Source organism: Achroia grisella, unplaced genomic scaffold (genome assembly GCF_030625045.1).
Source record: "Achroia grisella isolate CSIRO2021 unplaced genomic scaffold, CSIRO_AGI_Agris_v1 utg918, whole genome shotgun sequence".
NCBI classification, from domain to species: domain Eukaryota; kingdom Metazoa; phylum Arthropoda; class Insecta; order Lepidoptera; family Pyralidae; genus Achroia; species Achroia grisella.
In genome coordinates this window covers 1,495,422-1,514,104 of record NW_026713067.1, presented here as the reverse complement: position 1 = coordinate 1,514,104, position 18,683 = coordinate 1,495,422, and the positions used below count along the sequence as shown (strand labels likewise).

General features: G+C 33.3%; 1 protein-coding gene across 4 annotated transcripts in view; it reads right to left on the bottom strand.

Annotated features, from left to right (window-relative positions):
• The window catches only part of LOC131853984 (homeodomain-interacting protein kinase 2), a 113,538-nt gene extending 95,908 nt beyond the window's left edge, over window positions 1-17,630 (bottom strand). For 3 of the 4 annotated variants that reach the window (XM_059205097.1, XM_059205101.1, XM_059205100.1), the window contains exons 1-2: window positions 17,308-17,630; window positions 7,087-7,272 (exon numbers count right to left, since the gene is read on the bottom strand). In XM_059205097.1, the coding sequence (XP_059061080.1) occupies window positions 7,087-7,269 (183 nt within the window). In that variant the 5' untranslated portion in view covers window positions 7,270-7,272; window positions 17,308-17,630. Of the gene's footprint in view, window positions 1-7,086; window positions 7,273-17,173 lie in introns of all 4 variants that reach the window. The other variant, XM_059205099.1, reaches the window with a different exon arrangement.
• Window positions 17,631-18,683: the final 1,053 nt, after the last annotated feature.

Below are 18,683 nucleotides of genomic sequence, written 5' to 3'. Positions count from 1 at the left end.
GTATTGTTATAAATTTTATTACGATGTTTTTAAGCGTTGGTCACGTGAGTCAGGTAGGTACGGTTCATTACTGCATGTTGTTATTCAGTATTCTTATGCTACTTCATGTCATAAATATTAATTAATTCAAAATGTTTCATGCGCCAGGAGGTAGCACGCTTTCGGATGGCCAATCATTATTTATCAACTTTTATTTTCATGTTTAAATATTCTACAAACAGATTATTAAATAATATTAAGCACTGACAGCCATGACTAACAGCTGGTAACACAGTAAAAAGTAGTCGTATACGGATTGTCAGTACATTGTACCACAAGATTACCATTTAATATTTCATTATAAATAGATAGAATATATTTAAGAAGAGTTACAACTATACAACGCGGCAAACATTGGGGTTTAACTGACGTAAGTATTTCACTACATAAATCGAAAGTTGTATTTTATAAGTAATAACAAATCAAGGCCAATTGAGGAAGTAACTTAATTTATTAAGCATAGTGTTCGAGCGAAACTAGGCTTTCTTATAGCCGACGCCAAATGAGAAATTCGACATAATTAATTTTTTTACTACAACTTTGTATTTCAATATATATATATATATATTTAATATAGTATATTAAAGATATTGAACATCTCGAACAGTTTAATGATAGCTATAGTATAATTTAGAACAAAACTATTTATAGTACATGTACGCTAAGAAAAATTAATGTTTCTCATTCTGTTGGGGTCACACACAAGTACAAAAGCCATATCGGTAACAACCGTGAAAGTTTAACGTTCTGACCCGGAGATACAATATCCTATAGTGCATGGAGGTGAAAGTTTGTGACACTGACTAATCGCCATGAAATAGAGTGAACTGAACTGAATAACTTTTTGGTCTCGATGAAACAAATATGGAGTTTATCTTTGGCGACTGAGACGAGACATACGGAACGTCTGATGGTTAACAGTTACTGTATACTACGGTCTAAAACGCCAGGTGCATCACGTATGCCGTTGCCAACCCTTATGAAAAGTTGAAACCATGGCCTTCTTGAAAACCCCAATACCGCAGTCTCTGAAGAAACGTCGCTATGGAAAATCGCTCTGCATATCAACATTTCAGTTCTGGGGTGTAAGGGTGAATTCCCTGTCGATAGCGAACAGAACGATATTAGAAGTGGCTATTATCAAACGATTCCTCAATACCGTACGTTTTTAACTTCCTTTCGCAAACAGACATGTTGGTTAACCAGTTGGGTAAACTGTTTGGAGCAAGATGTCGGGCAGTGATCGGGCGAGATCACAAGGCGAAAATAATCATGGCCGAGATCAACTTTGGCAATGTCGCGGTGAGAGTGGCAACAGCGCGGTTAGGTTACGTAACACGCGGGACGCAGGGAGGAGGGGCTACAGGTTACTGACCTGTATGGTCTGCCGGTGCCAATTCGCCCATCACATCACATCACGAAATCTCCGTTGCAAATAGTGCACTGGGAAAAAATGGAACGCACGCAGAACCGTCCTACGCTCAAAAAACGATGTCAAGGCATATTGTAGACTCGAGGTAACAACTATACGTGATAAAGCAAAAAAATAGCTTATTTTTACAGTTTATGGGCATATTAATTCCACAATTAAGTCGACTTGACAAGCCATTGACAGTGACACTATTTTTAGTTAAACGTTGCGCTAATGACTCTACATGCACAATACATCTACACCCAAAACCTTTATCTCTGCTATAAGTGAATATCAAATAAACTCAAATATAGTATACTAAAAAAATATTCTAATATTATTTAGTATTGCGTTACTGCTGCGCAGTAACGATTTTATTCAAGCACTATAATGTGTTAAAATTATTCAAGAATAAAGTCTATATTGTTCACATCTCATCTAAAATGTTCGAAATGTGCGAAATCACGAACAAACAGGTCAGTTGCCGTAAACAATTTTACAAACGGATATATAACTTGTATAGAGACCAGTATATTTTATGTGAACAAAATTCAAATTATATAATCTACACGAATATTATTGTAAATTGTGACAATTGTAGGAAAAACTTTCTTTTTTAGCGTGGTAAAATAATTTATCAGTATCTTTATACATTGTTAATGAACAGCATGCCAAGGCGTGACGCCAATATAAGCACTTGTTTTAAATCTAAACTACCAAGACAAGGAACACCTTGAATTTTTCCAATGATCACGAACAGGAAACAAGATGCGAACTGTAGGTACCTAGATACAATTATCGCAACCATTCACGACATCCGGGAGCAAGTCGTCCTTCGTAGTTTTTCCAGTGTAATTGAAATCTGATGCGCAACTCTGCGCGAGAGCACTTTTTTGATGCAACGATCCGCAAAATCGACACAATAAGAAAAATTTCACAGAACGGCAACGCCGCTCAACTGGAGATCAACTTAACAAACAACATATAACTACGTGCAGAAATGGAAAGAACGAAATGAGTTCAATATCTTTTAATTATATGTTAAGTAGAGATAAAAATATATAGCGGTATAACTGAATTGAATTGCTTTGCAAAGGTGCAAATAAAATGTATTAAGAACAAAGTTAATATGAGAAAGTATTTAGTGTTCAAATAATTTGTTTATGGGCGTCCCAAAAACTTTCAAATCAAGTTTCCACAATTCTATACCTCTCGCATAACCTGTTATGTAAAAACTGTTTTCGGCTATCCATCAAGTTGTCATCACAGTGAAACGGAATATATTCGGTAATGGCAACACTAGGTAGTTAGTAATAAAAAGTAGGTTCCCGGTAACCATCACGGAGCCAAATTTGGCGTAAACACGAATTGGCAACGTCGTGCCAGTTGCTCGCAAAATGCACGTAGCCACTTCAGTCCACGTAAACAAATACTATTGCGTCATGCCACATTGATTGTATTTCCATAATCGCACTTAAACGTCTGGCATTAAAGTACAAATTTAGTAACCAGACTGCGAGACTGATTAAATTGTTTTCACAAATTTTTCGCCACGCATATAAGAAATTCGGGACTGGATATAACAATGTAACATTATATAAGGTTTTAAACAATAATACAAGTCAGAGTCCAATGATAAATCCAATCAATTTGACTGTTATTGAACAAGTTGAATGTTTTATCGACATTTAACATAGAAATCTCACAGTAAACTATGTGCATGTAGCAAATTATTTACGAAGATATGAAACTAACTAATATTATATAACTATTATTTCCATGAGAAATAGAACGAAATATAATTTCAAGATTTCAGAAATAAACTACAAAGAACAAAATTCAAAGACAAACATATATAAATTCCTTGCAGATAAGATACTTCATGGTTGAATGGAAGAGATAAACCCCTTTGAGATAAGTCGGTCTTTTTAGTTTGTATATTTTACTTTAAAATTATGTAATATATTTGTTGGTCAAAGCAAAGAAATATATACCTATGTATTATCTTCATAACAAGATACTCAGATGAAACTGACGTAATTATGAAAGCTTTTCATTCTCCCTTACAGAGCCAGAGAAAATATATCCAGCAACAAAGACTCTCACTTCGATGTGTGCATTTATTCAGAAAGTATTTATAGAGACATATACTCATACTCATATACCTAAGTCTTATAAATTAATATATCTCTTCAATACACTGTATGCCATTTGAACAATAAACGTAGCCACAACTCAACCCTAGCAGCAACGTTTATTTATACTTCAATCATAATGAACCACAATGAATAGAGTGGTCTACGCAGGTCATATTCCCGTCGCTGGTCGGTTCCCCTCGGCTAACACTCGGGTCACGTTGCCAAGCCATCCCAAGGTTTACACCGACCGTCCACGTGCTTTTACCACTTGCGTAAACTTAAGTTATTTTCCATTTAAAACCCGTGGCCGGCGACAATGAAAATATTGAGAAATTCTGTTATCGCAAAAATAGATCGCTCAAAAGAATGCGATTTCACTAACGTCAAAAGCTATTATTAATAAGCAGCTCGTTAATTCACGCCATATTTTAACACGAAATAAATTGCTGTTACAATGTTGCAGACATAATAGAGAATGGTAGACACAAATTCCATATTAAATTAGTTAATGTATTTATTTCACCAAGTCTTAAAATATGATGGCTACCCACTACCTACCGTACTTCTTAACTAAATAAGTTGTAATTTTGTTTGATATATAATATATATAGGTTATTGTTTATTCATTCTCATATTGTATTTGTGCATTTTGATCCTGTGAAGTATATCATGAAATTAGTCATAAATGCATTTGCTATAGACAAGGACATATGCTCTTGTTTTCCACAGTCAATCATGATTATACGAACGTAATCGCGGGCAGAAGCTAGTACTTTTGACAACAAATATATGTATTTACTTGCATTAGTTCCAAGCCAATGTGCGCCGACGTTATCTATCAGACATGAGGATTTACATAAATCTACATAATTCGGCAACAGAAACGAAAGCCGATAATGCACAATAAAGGACTGCAATCTAATTTCGGTTGCGCTGCACAACAAGCATTGTCGTAGCGGGAGATACTTTCAAAAGTGCCCCAGATGTTGGGTAACGGTAAAGAGACCATCTCGCGAACTCGCGACAGATGTGGCGCTGCACATTGCGAATACACGTTACCAGTATTTTAACCAGCAATTATTCGATTTACGAATTTTTTTTATACAAATGGCAAATAAACTGTGGGCCTCATGGAAAGTGATAACCGTCTTCCATAGACATAAACAACACCGTGAACATTACCATATAAACGGTGATGTCCATAGTTACGGCTTAATACTACCATTCTACCACAATAACCAAAACTTATTTTATACTTGGAAAATACCCTCATGATCATAACCACCTCCTAACCTACCCATAAATTAAGTCATATATTATAGGCGCTACTTTATTATCTTAGTAAAATTTATCAAGTTTCATGAGTCTTTTATCGGGATTTCAGTTTACCCTTTGAGATTTTACTATGTTCAGAAAACTGTTTATATCAGGGTAAAGTTCAATAACATTTTACTTCATACAACCTATTTTTAATTGGATATTTGATATAATTTCAACCTATTTATTTACCCTATATTAAATGGGACCGTCGGGCAATGACCGTAAAAAAGATAACCAACCCTTTGACTATGTACCTGTATAATTAAGGAGGTAAACATTAATTTCACAATTTCAACAGAACCCGGTTAATTAGACCCTCGACTATAAACATAGCAATATTAATATTGCAAACAAAAAAAAAATATTAGCAAAGCCCGTGACTTCGTATCCATGGTATATAGAATAACAGAACTTCACTTTTTTGTTTGTAAAACAATCATAATATATTAAACAATACTTAAGTAAAGCTTACCAATATTATAGTCAATATCGCATCAAAATTGATTAAGCCATTTCTTGGATTGGCCAAACAGGAAAACAGATAAAAATTCTAACAATCATTGTTTGAGGGTAAAGGTGATTGTTACTAATGTGAACTGATGATCATATTGCTAGCAATTTACCACGTCAGGTTTACCTCCATGCGGTTCCTCGTGGAAGCCATCGTGATAAATTCTTGGTACATTTGTCACGATGGGCTAACTGACCTGATCACATGCTCATCTTATCATACTCCACTGGTCCCCGCCGGCGTAAACCGTTAGCGCAGCGGGTGCACCATTCAATTAACATCCATCAAAAACACCAGCTTTATTAATGTAATGTTGATTTTTATTTAATTGACGTAGTTTTAAGTACCTATACTTTGGCACGTCTAGAAGACATTATGCCCTGATTCGAATATTGGAACGTCTAAATATCGATTTGCATAATAATGAACTGTTCGTTTGCCAAAGCACCGCACCTCAATGCGAGGCGACAGAGTTCACTCAATTACATATTCATCAGGCGGTGTTCGCCTAAACGTCACGCTGAATTAACTGGAAAACCGACTGCGATACATCGTTATCATATCGCATATTGACGTAATTGTATCGATATTTCCTATCATATCGAGTAAGAGCGGCGCCGGCGAATATCGATAACGTGCGATAATCAAATGACATTTCAATGATATCGATATATTTAGACGATGTGCGCAATCTAGCCTACTAGTAATATTATACGAAGTGTAAAGAAAAACCAGTAAAATGATTGCAAATCTAACACGTATTGCAAGTAACCTTTTCCATCCAGTAACAACATGTTCATGTAAGTCCACTTGTAATATAAGTAACTTAGACTAAGATGTAGTCCTTGTTAAGGATTGCTATCTCATAATTAGCTTTTATATTTCGATTTTATTATATTTTTCTTATGAATTCTGTAAATACTTTGTACGTGGGATGACAAATAAAATGAAATTTCAATTTTACTAGGGACTACTTCAAATGAGAACAGCGTCTTGAATGCCAATTTAATAACTTAGAATATTGTAAATTACGACGATGATATCAAAATATACTTTCTGTATAAAATTTCCTTTAATGTATCAAATTAAATACATAAAGACTGAAACTTTATTGTAAATAATGTTATTTAAATACTATCCTACGTATAGACATAAGCATAATTAATTTATACGTTTTAAAGTGCTAATGGAATAATGTGGAAAGTAGTGAGAGAAATCGGTGAAGTTATCTTTCTTGGCAAGAAACTACTCTTTAAATAAAGTTTTCCACGGCACTACGATATAAATGCCACAATATGTTAAATTGCGGATTGCAAGAACTAAGTACGTACATATATTAATTAATACGTATGATACTTATACGATATGTATAAGTATCATTCTCGTTTACGTACAGTCGTATATATATATGTTTAAACGTACGCGAAAGTAAATATTTACATATAGCTAAATTGATAAAAATTTAAAACCATTTTCACTATTATTGTTTACCACTATATCACAAAGTAAAAACATCATCAAAAAAACAAGAACAGTTTGTGCGTATTTCAGGTAAGTACATTCTACGTTAATGTTGTTTTCCACCAGTTCAAGTTCATTCTATGTTTTGGTTTTTTCCTCACGTATTAATATAAATATAAATAAACTTATATTAGAGGATGTTTTACCTTGTAGCCGGTGGTGTCTGTTTGTGCGTGTTGTTGCGTGTGTGTCGCGGTGGGACTCAGCACGCGTCGTTTCTTGGCTGGTTGTTGACGCGCCGGCGACACGGCCGGCTGGTAATCAGGCTGCGTGCTCTCGGGCTGACTTCTGCGATATTGCGCCGGCGGCTCCGTGTACATGACATGCATTCCCTGTTAAAACAACAGTCGCTTTATTAATTGAAAAAGATGTATAAATATTTAAATTAAAAAAAAAATTATATATATATATATACTGAATTTTATTGATTTTATAAACGCAAAATTTTGTGTGAGTATGCATGAATGGCTGTTTGTTACTATGTATTTCAAAAACTACTGAAAGGATTTTGATCATAGTTTACAATAATATGTCTTATAAATCAGAATAACACAGGAATTTCTGCGGGTAAAACCGCGAGCACAGTTAGTAAAAACAACTATATTTTAATACAAATTAACATACCACAGTAATAAATGCTATGTAATAAATGTCTCATTACTGGAAGATCTGGGCCATACAGAGCAAGACAAAGATTGTTGTGGACAAATAGATATAGTTTTTGTTCCCATAAAGGCAATATTTTTGGTTAAAAATAATTTAATTATATAAAGGTGTACGAGCTAGTATCGTACATCATTTTGCAACATTAACATTTAATTTTACATTTCACAGTTAATCAGCTATATTTTAAGTTTCAATATACAGTTTTAATCAAGTTTCTATCAGTATCATTTATCAGTTTTACCATCAGAATCTTTATAGTTTCGGTACAACCCGAACAAAAGGCATAAACATGAGAGAGACGGACAAATTTCCATCGTTTTTATCACGTTTTTCATTGATACTCTGCTCCTATCGGTCGTAGCATTATGTTAGGTATATAGTTATGTGTGTGTTGTGTATGTATATCATCTGTTATAACATTCCTTTACGAATAAATTATCTAAACCTACACGAGTTTCTCCATGCAAAACAGTAGTTCCTAAGAATAAAAAAGCACATTAAACCAAACAAACTTTTCAGTTCTAGAATATTAGTATAGATTTTTGGTACTTAATCTACAGTTACTCAACGAGAGATAAAAGTACTTAATTGTGAATGATAGTATAATGTACTTAACGACATGTTGTGTAGGTATACTAAACGCTGCGAGAAAGTAATGCGTTGGGCAATTCCTCTTGTGCACAATGCCCGTTATTAGCCTTTATGTCGCTCATCGCATTCAGTTGTCACGTTTTGAACATAACGCGCATTAATACGATGTTTGCACACGTAATGACTGGTGTAGACTGTAATTAACGTTTTTCATGTGTCAGATTATAATTTTCACGCTTATCTCTATTTCAGATTGCGACCAGATACAGTTAATTTAACAGTCTGACATATTGATTGTTAGAATGTTTGTTCATGCAACGACAAGTAGGGATGACAGAAAATTATATATAATTTGCATAATCTCGCTCATGTATCAATTTTTCAGGTTTATCTGGGTGTTCCAGGATTCAATGTAATGTATAAACATGTTCCACTATTATTTGAAAATAATACGAGCTGAGTTTCTTGTCAGTTCTTCTCATCTCGATATCATTCCGAACTGACGGTAGATTTGACATATCATAAGAGTCTGTAATAGACCTACATGAATAAAAATATTTTGAATTTGAATTTGAATTTCAGTATTCAACGAAAGCATATAATCAGTCTATTTAAAAGGTATAAAACTATTTCAATAAGATCACATTTTGTTTTTTTTTTTTATTGAATTACATAATAAAAAATAACCGCGTGTACGTATGAATTCGTTAGAAAAAGGACTAGTAATAATACTTTGACTCGACTTCTATATGGCGGGCGGCGGGGTACTGTGCCCGGGCAGTCCGAAGGTCAGTTGACACGGGAGCTTCTGTCCCGGCCAAAGCCGTCGTTGTACGCACAATATAAAGTTTTACAATAACACGATTTTGAAAAACTTTTATGTTAAGAATTAAAAATTAATTATATCTTAATCCTATTGCCCTTATCTGTTTGATAGGAGTGATTAGAATTGTACACATCTAATGCCCTACTGCCTCGATAACAAATCTTAATACCTACCTGAATGAAAATCAAAACTAGGTATGTTTAAACGAACTATGGCAATTGTACCAAGCTCGTATAAAGCCTAGAACGAATCAGGCTTTTCTCTTGTACGCCATAGTGCCATATATCATAAGCTGCTTGGCAACTAAAAAGTGTTTGAAGTTGATAGTCTATATTAAAAACCATCACTCTTGTTTGCTGGAGGAATATTGCCATGTTTAATTTGTTTTAATTGTAATAAATAACATATTTAGAATATATTGTACACAGATTTTAATAATGACGCCACGGAATGTTCGAGAAGTTGTGCAAAATTGTATATAAAATAACATCAATGTTCTGTGCCTGACGTTCCAAATTTGAATTATCATAATTTTATTTTTAAATATATTAAATGGCTTTTTGCGATCGCAAACAACTCTATATTATTATAGTCACCGTAACCACAAAACTTACAACTCCAACCATAACGATTAAGGAATCATTAAAACCTGCATAGAAACGCTAAAGATATCTCGTAACAGTATAAAATAATCCAAAATGATAACCTGCATCGTAGTTGTCCATTGACCACTGGGTACACCCTTCCATTCAAGTAATTCACACTATAACATGTTGGGTCGGTTCACCCACGCGTTTGGTTTAGAAAGTCGATGGGAGCGATATAATGCCTGGTTTTGGAGCCAGACCGTTTCATTGTTCTACCACAATAGGATTATAGGATATCATAGACATTTTCACTTCCGCTTAGCGTTAGCAGATTTTCATTGCTCGTTTATTATAGTGGCTCTACGGTGATTACCATAGTTTTGTCTCTCAGTTGCGTTATGGTAATGGCATAGATTAATATTGTGTGTGTTGTTTATGTAGACTGTAGTGAAACAAGAGCTAGCAAGATGAACATTAGACTAAACACTACAAATGGTTTAATTCTACAATCACAAAGTTTCTCATTTCTCTAATTATTCCCCTTATTCGATAATATGTGTGTGTAGTGGCTTACTGTATTGTTTTTTTTTTTTCAAACAGCAAGATTTTTTAAGTTATATGAATCTTATACCATTCCTGTCTACTCTACATAGGTTAAAGTACATAGAAATCTTCCGTAAAAACATCTAAATGACGTTATCAAATGAGTTGTGTAATTTTTGTAAATAATTCCTATGGTAATTGGCTACCGTAATCGTTTACCATCAAATGTCGTGTCGTGTCGTGTCGTGCTATCGTTGTCGTCGATCTCATATTGTATTATTTTACTGATAAAGGCTATAACAGAATAGCAGAGAGAGTGGACTCACTGCCCTCACTGAGTTATAGACCGTTTTATCTCCTACAGTAGTTTTATTTCTTTCTCCTTCATTATTATTGTATGGGCCACAATTATATTAGTTTATGATTGAGACAAATAAAGATTATTATTATCAAAATAACCGTAACTGAATTACCACCATCATAGTATAAAAAAAAATTATAAGAAGTAAACAGAGATACAAACATTACTTATAGTATGCAGAACGGTTGGATCCTGTATTTGCGTACAAATGTTACAAAAAGTATCATTACTGTTACTCAGTGGAACCTTACAAGTGTCCGTCTCAGATTTTATTGTAATAAGCGGATTTCTCGTTCGGCCGAGGCACGACTCTGTGTCGGCTCAAGGCGAATCGGGTTACATTGTAAGTCTAGATTGTTTTGCATCGCTCCGTGTTGCTCTGGCCTTCCAATATAAACAAGCAGCGGAACTTCTTAGTAAATGTTGAACGTCATAACATTCTAAGATTATTTGCTTTACTTGACCCTGGTAGTTTTTTTTTAATTTCGTATAAAAATCTTACTGGTCAATTTGCGCCGCCTTGCGCCTTTTTTGGGAGAGGGGATTATAAGTAATAGTACTAGTTGTCCCATTGTTATCAATGTATAATCAGAACAACCTCAAACCTTAGCCCAATTCCTGGTAAATTCGTCACGGTTGGCTAAACTGCTGATCCTATCATTTCCTATTATCGTTTCGCCAGCCTACCTATACATTTAGCAAAAACGGGAGCACTATTCCATCATAGATGATTAAAAACAACACCTAATTTGACCACAGACATGGCGGCTCTTAGCAAATGAGAATTCGATTGCTAAGGCATTTTCTATGTAATTACTTTAACAAGCGTCAGAAAAAGTATTAAAAATATCCGACCTTGCCGGTAAGTTGGTGAATTTTGCATGCCCCTGGAGACTATAATTTCATGGATAATTAAATTGATATCGCTTTCAGAAGATAAGGCTTTAAGAATGAAGGGCTCGACAGAACGATGTAATTTCTATGATAGCTGCGTGATACCTAAATATTATATAAAGCTTTATCGTTGTTTACAATATACATTTTTTTATTATCGTTCAACATTCGTTTATACATAATACAGGCTGATAAAGGGGCGGCTTTCGGAACAAACAGAGTACGTACAATGTGGGCGATGATGTCGATTCTATATAATTCAAACTGTAGGCTTCACTCTAAATGTTCGTCCCATATTGACATTAATATAATAAGAATATTTTTTACTAATATTATAAACAGAAAAGATTTAATTTTCTGGGCATAGACTGAAAAAATATTATTGTCCTATTTTAAAAATTCTTTTAACTAGATTCAGAAAACAACATTATCAGGAAGCGAAATATACCAAGCCGGCGGCAGTGCCCTATTAGTTGTAGAGCTACGTAATAAATATATATATATATATATATATATAGACACACAAATAAATACACACTGTCGTTACCTTATCCGTATTTGGGTAGCCTAAAGAGAACTAAAGTATCAACTGAATGAAAATTATTTGTATTTTATTTTAAATAAATGAATATGAATAAATCAGCGATTATAGTGGGGCCCTTGGGGAGGGATAAACAGGTTCACATTCATCATACAATATATGCATTTTGCTCGTACGTTGCATTTCCACTACAGTAACGATCATAACAAATTTGGCAAACAAGCGAATCCAATTCAATGAGGAACGATGTCGCAACTCGCAATAAATAGCTTGTATTGTTCTGTTTTTATTATGTGTGGGGACGGAGTAAGTATACATGTGTCGCAATTCCTGTCCATCATCAAGATGTCGTAAGAACCAATGGGGAACAAAGCGCATAAGTGTCATGAAAATAAATAAACAAAATCGGATGTTGTAATGAACTATAAGCCTTCCAACATTGGAAACTTCTATGGTATGTTCAATAGGTCCACTATTGGGCATACCATAGGAGCGTAACACTTTGGGCGTACCATAAATTTATGGTTTATGCAAACTGTGATAGGAAGACGTGAGTACCTCAATCAAAAAACTAAGTGCGTCATTACCTAACTACTAGCCTTGATGTTACAAAAACTATTTATTGTTATGAAACTACTTTATATAATAAAATACCATCTATCCTTGTAAGTTGTTAGACATTAATCGTGTCTAGGAACTCAGTATTGAAATGTAGTAGTTTAGCTTCGTAATATAGAGCAAAGAATTGACATTCAATGTGCCGTAGAACATGAGTAAATATAGTTTCGAAATCTACTTCAGTAGTCCATATGTATGGTGTTATTCTTTTGTTTGACGAAAAGAATAATGTGTAAAGTATTGCATTGTATTGTACACATATATTTACTTTACAATAAAATAAACGACTACAATACTATATAATTTCAAATTAAATCATTAGTGAATATAATACTTAAAATAGTCTTGTTTCTTGTATTGTGTATATATTGCAGAATTGCAACAATAGCTGCGAAATTAAACTGCTATCAATTTAAAGAGTACATAGAAATCTACACAAAAGAAATGTTCATGTGGTCAAGTGAAAGTAGGCCAAATAGAGACTTCAAGTTGGAAAACATCTGCATAAGTCGTAACTTCTGATCTAGTGGATTCAAATAAGCAACGTTGATTAAAACGGATTAAATAATTGTTAACAACATATGACGGAAATTAAAGATTACATTCAAAATCTGCTTCAAATGGATTCCTCTCCATTCTTAAAACCTATTCCGAACGTTAAACAATTGTAACATATGCTTCTTTTGAACTCGATGATACACTAGCAACTTAAAAAAGAAAAACAAAGTAGCATCAAATTGGTTTTAGCAAAAATTATCAGCGAACTGAGCATCTCCTTCATTTGCCTATATGCCGGCGCGACCCGAATTGAAAATTGAATTTTCTGTGAACCCATTTAGAAAACAATCGCTTATTAATTCTCCTAGGGTCCAAAAGTTTCGAGTTGAATTTAAGGGTAAATTATCATCATAATCAGAAATCAGCTAAACAGAAAACAGAAATTCTCCATGGAAAATATTAGAATACTTTGAGAATCACGATTATTTGGCACTTGTTATTATAAAGAAATAAATTTAAATGCGTGCAATTCCGTATCAGAAAGAAATCTACGAATGCTGCCAAATTTTAGTTACCTACTAATTTCACAAAAAAAAGACTCAAGGTTTTGGCTGGAATGCTTTTTGAATGTTGCAAGGCAAACTAGCCAACAATAAAAATTATTTTAAAAAATTAAGTAAAGTAAATGCATCACGAGGTCTGGCCAAAAATATATTAGCTACTATTAAAAAAGGCGCCTGAATGTCTGCAAGTTTCACTATCCACCTGACAATAAATAGTTTCTTCTTTTATACCAAACAGAGCTCGCCAATGACCGACCGACTACCAAAGAAACTCTCACTTCAACATTTTAAGTGGGTATTTATATAATTTTATATACTTTCTTGAAATCGGCATGATATAGTTTACCCCTCTTGGTCCTATTAACGTTGAACGAATGGGATGGGACGCATGTTGACAAAACTGCTAAAAAAAATCTAATTAAGATTTTGAAATACTCATTTAAATAATCACTTTTATTGTACCTGAGAGATATGTACAAATATTCCCAAATTAATACGGCTGTTTACTTCGAAGAATTATTAACAAGGTACTATAATAAAAAACAGAGATAAAGCAACACAAATTGACATAAATATGCCATGCCACTCCGCACAGTGCGAGTTGAATATGAAATAGGCACCTACAGCCTAAAGAGACTGTTGGTTGTTGACCTCTTTAGACAGTGTCGCGAATATACCGTGCATCACTAAAGAGAACTCCCTACTTTTCTTTTCTGGCTTTTAATTTGTCGCAGTAAGACGACTGACATTTGAAGTGTGTCAGTCTTAGATAACGAAATTTTTTAATAAAGAGTCATTTGAAAGAAAATGCAACTGACATTGAACGAAGACAATTACTGTTGATTGAAACGAAAGGTTTTTCAACAAAAAGAGGGAAAACTGAACTACAAAAAATATAATAAAATAATTTATACATACTTATTACTAGTAAGTACTACTTATTACTAGTATTTAATCCGTATAAAAATTTATTAAAAAAAAATATTTAAAGAGTTTCCGTACTTGGCTGTTTTTACTACATGTTATCTGGAAGATTTAACGATTTTGTTTACAATCAATAAAGACTAAACTGACTCTTGTTTGTTTCACGCTAATTTTATCGTTTCCGTAGTTTTTTTGTGTAACTTGTCATTATTTTGCGTCATCTTCATATTTCATTTTACTTAAGTAATATATTTTAATGGACCTGAAGGTCCATTAAAATATATTACTTTATGGGAGTAGTGCAAACACAGTTCAAATTAACAACGCTAGGAGTGGACTAATACTAATTTGCAAACTCGTGTTACCAAGCAACCTGAATTCATAAAATTTAATTGGCTATAGTTTTTCGTAATACAACAAAATACCTGCTATCTAAATTCGTCTGAGTGAGATCTGTATTTAGCGAAAAAACATACAATTTCAGCAACAATGGTAGAATGTAGACTGTTGACGGGCAATAATACAATGCTATCGTTGCCGTTAGGTACGCATTTCGGTTTTCGTGCAGTATAACGGTGCCGGCGACATTTCACGAACGCAGCCAGATTCGACATCGCGACCTTTATAACTTGAATACAACAATTTAAAACGTGATTGTGTTATAACATCTTTTTATTTACATAAAAAGTGTTTATAGAACAGAATGAGTTTGAAAGGAAATCTTAGCAGAAATATATTAATCTTTTTTCAAATAAATTAATTAATATAACAATAATATAGTAAATACTGAATTTCTTCTCTCTGTTCTGAATTTTATTTATCTCTACCACTCTAAAGCAGACTAATCATGAGAAGAACAAAAGAAACTGTATACCTCTCTAAAATCTTGTTCAGTACTTAAAAGAGCAGCAACAAGCAAAAAGAATAATTATTTTAATTTCATTTTAACAGTCATCTCAAATGATATGCTAATCACACAAACATTATATTCAAATTATGTTGTACTAGCAACTAAATATTTCATTACTATGTATATGCCAGCAAATTTATGCAAGTAGACTGTATACAAAGGCTACATGGCTTCTTCAATATAACTTTTCATCTCAAATGAAGTTTACTTTACTTGTAACAGTAATTTGTTTTCCAATAACATAAATTACCAAAGAGGAAAGTATAGAAAATTGTCTATTCTTCGCTCTTTCTAACTATGAGGTTTTCTTTAAGTATCCGGAGGGAATGGTGAGATATTGAAGTTAAATTCAGGGTACAGATGCATTAAACATTAGTTCTCAGATATGATACACCGATGCTCATACCTCTTATGAGCATTGGTATCTAAATCAATGGTGGACTTTTGTACAAACAAATTTGTTTCTTTCATTAGGGTAGTCAAACAGGGCAATATTATAGAACAATCCAATGTACACAGATCTACAATCATTAATTGCTTATGAGAAATTTCAGTTCATATTCATAAAATAATGATTAGAACTCATAGGTACATTAGTTATAAAGTTATATTATACTGATTGTTTTATTGATTCCATAATTGATGCTATTCATTACTACTATATAAACTATATCTTAACTAACTATATACAAGAATTAAAGAGCATGATGGCAGATCACGGAAAGTGGCAAGAGCTCCACAGACAAGAGCGTAGCTCTTAAATTATGAATTAATTAATTAATTAATGAAACTATATCTTAACCAACCTCAAAATTTTATCAGTATGGATCTCAACATAGCAAACTTACATATTGCATATGTTTAACACTAAGATATAGATTGTGTGAATTAAAATAACAATTGATAAATTATGAACATGCTTCATTTATTTCAGCCTCTGTCGCCTAGCAGTTAACTATACTGCTTTATTTCTGATGGTTGCTAGTTAAACTCCTCACACTTTACAAACATTTCTATGTATTTATGTACAAAAAATATCTAAATATATCTATCATTTTTCAAGTATCCATAACACAGACTCTGGCTAGCTTGGGACTAGATAGTGCTGTGTGAATTGTCCAGAGAGTATTGTTATCTGGGCCATATTTTTTTTAATATCAATATGAATATCATAAATGTGAACATGTGTCTATTTGTTACCTTTCCACAACTAAATGATTTTACAGATCCTAATGAAATTGGTTTTGAAGATAGATGATACCATGAGACGTAAAGAGATACATCTTTTATCTCAATTAAGCAGATGAAATAATGAACAAAATTAATACAAGCACAGACTCAGTAATATATTATTTCAAATGTAACAAATAAAAACATTCATACTTGTTTATAAAACAGCCAATAATTTGGTTATAAACATAAAATAAGCTTACGAACTGTACAACTGACTAATTCATGTTATTGATATTAGAATTAGGTAGGAATCTTTATTGGATACAGAAAAATAAGATTCTTATAAGAAATCTATATACGTAAGCACGTACTAAAAATAATCTGTCATGTGTTTACCTCGACTCGAGTGTCGAGAACACGGCAGGAAATCAACACCAAGCTAAAATTATATCAGAATATGTCATGGACGACCCACGTACGTGCCACAGACTACAATATTAGTTTACTCAAGAAACAAAAAAGGTTATTAGAAACTCACACGTTGCAAGTGAGCGTTTCGTATCGCTTGCGTAGAAAGCAATCGACCGATACCGCACTTCGGCGGGAACCAGTACTTTTCCACTTCACGTCGCTACACCAAAGCCATTAAATCTTATCAAGGACCTTCCTCACCTCTCGAAGTTAAACTTGTGACAGTACGATCCCACTATCATGCTGAAAGAAGTACACAAAAGCGGACAAAGGGTCCTTCAAAACACAGCCATTTTGAAACAGTTAATCCGAAATTGTTACGTGTACAGCAAACGCTTACTGTTTATGGACCAAAAAAATACACAACTATCCGTTCGCACTCATTTTGCAATCTCAACACTAAATTAAACTAACACTAAACATTTCACACACTTTTGTACGATTTCACTTCATACTTTCGCACACACCCGATTACGTCGCACAAGTCCGTCAAACGGAAGCGACAAACTCAACAAACCAAAGAATGATCGTCTACAAAATACTGCGACGTAAAATAACAGTGTTGCCATGACAAGCAGATAATTTCTACCACAATTTATAATATGTAGGAATCTAAATAATAAATTAAACTTTTTTTGTCTTGACATTTTATCTCTTTTCATACAAAATTATTCGTATGTGATGTTATATTTTTGTATTTATTCAATTTCTTTGTAAATACTATGCTAATTTATAAAATAATGAATAAAATACATACCTACCTCGTAATAGTTGATATTTATTACTGCATATTGAAACCTTTATGTTAACACATTATGTACTCCTACAAGATACATTTTTTTAAAAAAAGAATTAAAAAAGATATCAATTTTTATTTATTTTTCCACCAATTTTATATCCGAAGCGTAATTGTATGCCTAGGGATGTAAAAATAATCTTCCGTACATTCATAGTTCTAAAACATTGAATCAAACTTAGTATGTTTAAAAAAAATATTGTATATAATTAGTTTTATGACGGCCGGAGGATTAAAAAAATCTGAAATATTTTAATAGATTCAATTGCGTATTTCAGTTAAGTCTATTTGAGCGACTCTAGTACCGAAGTTGATTTTGTTCCTTTTGTTTAACACGAGATCCCTAATCAGTAAATGGTTGCCAAACAGAGTATGTGTGTGTGCTGCTTACAGAACGATGAATTTCACGGCGCTGAATTTCTAACGCTAAAATCTGCAACGGCACAACGTACCTAATTACATTTTATTGAAATCAAAACGCCAATTATATTAAAGTCATATTTATAAACATATTAGAAAACATAAGTTCTTTTTAAACTCTGCTATTTTTAAGGGCATATTTTTTATACTACTACGACAAAAAGTATGTGGCTCATTTGATGGTAAACGGTTACAGTAGCCAATGGACGCCTAAAACACGAGAGGTGTCTCTTTCATGTCGTTGCTGGCCCTTAAACCTTAATATACGTTTCTTGAAAAACCCTATACTGGAGTCTCTCGAGAAAACCCCGGCAGGTAGTTCATTCCACAATCTAAGTATACGAACATACTAGGAATCTTC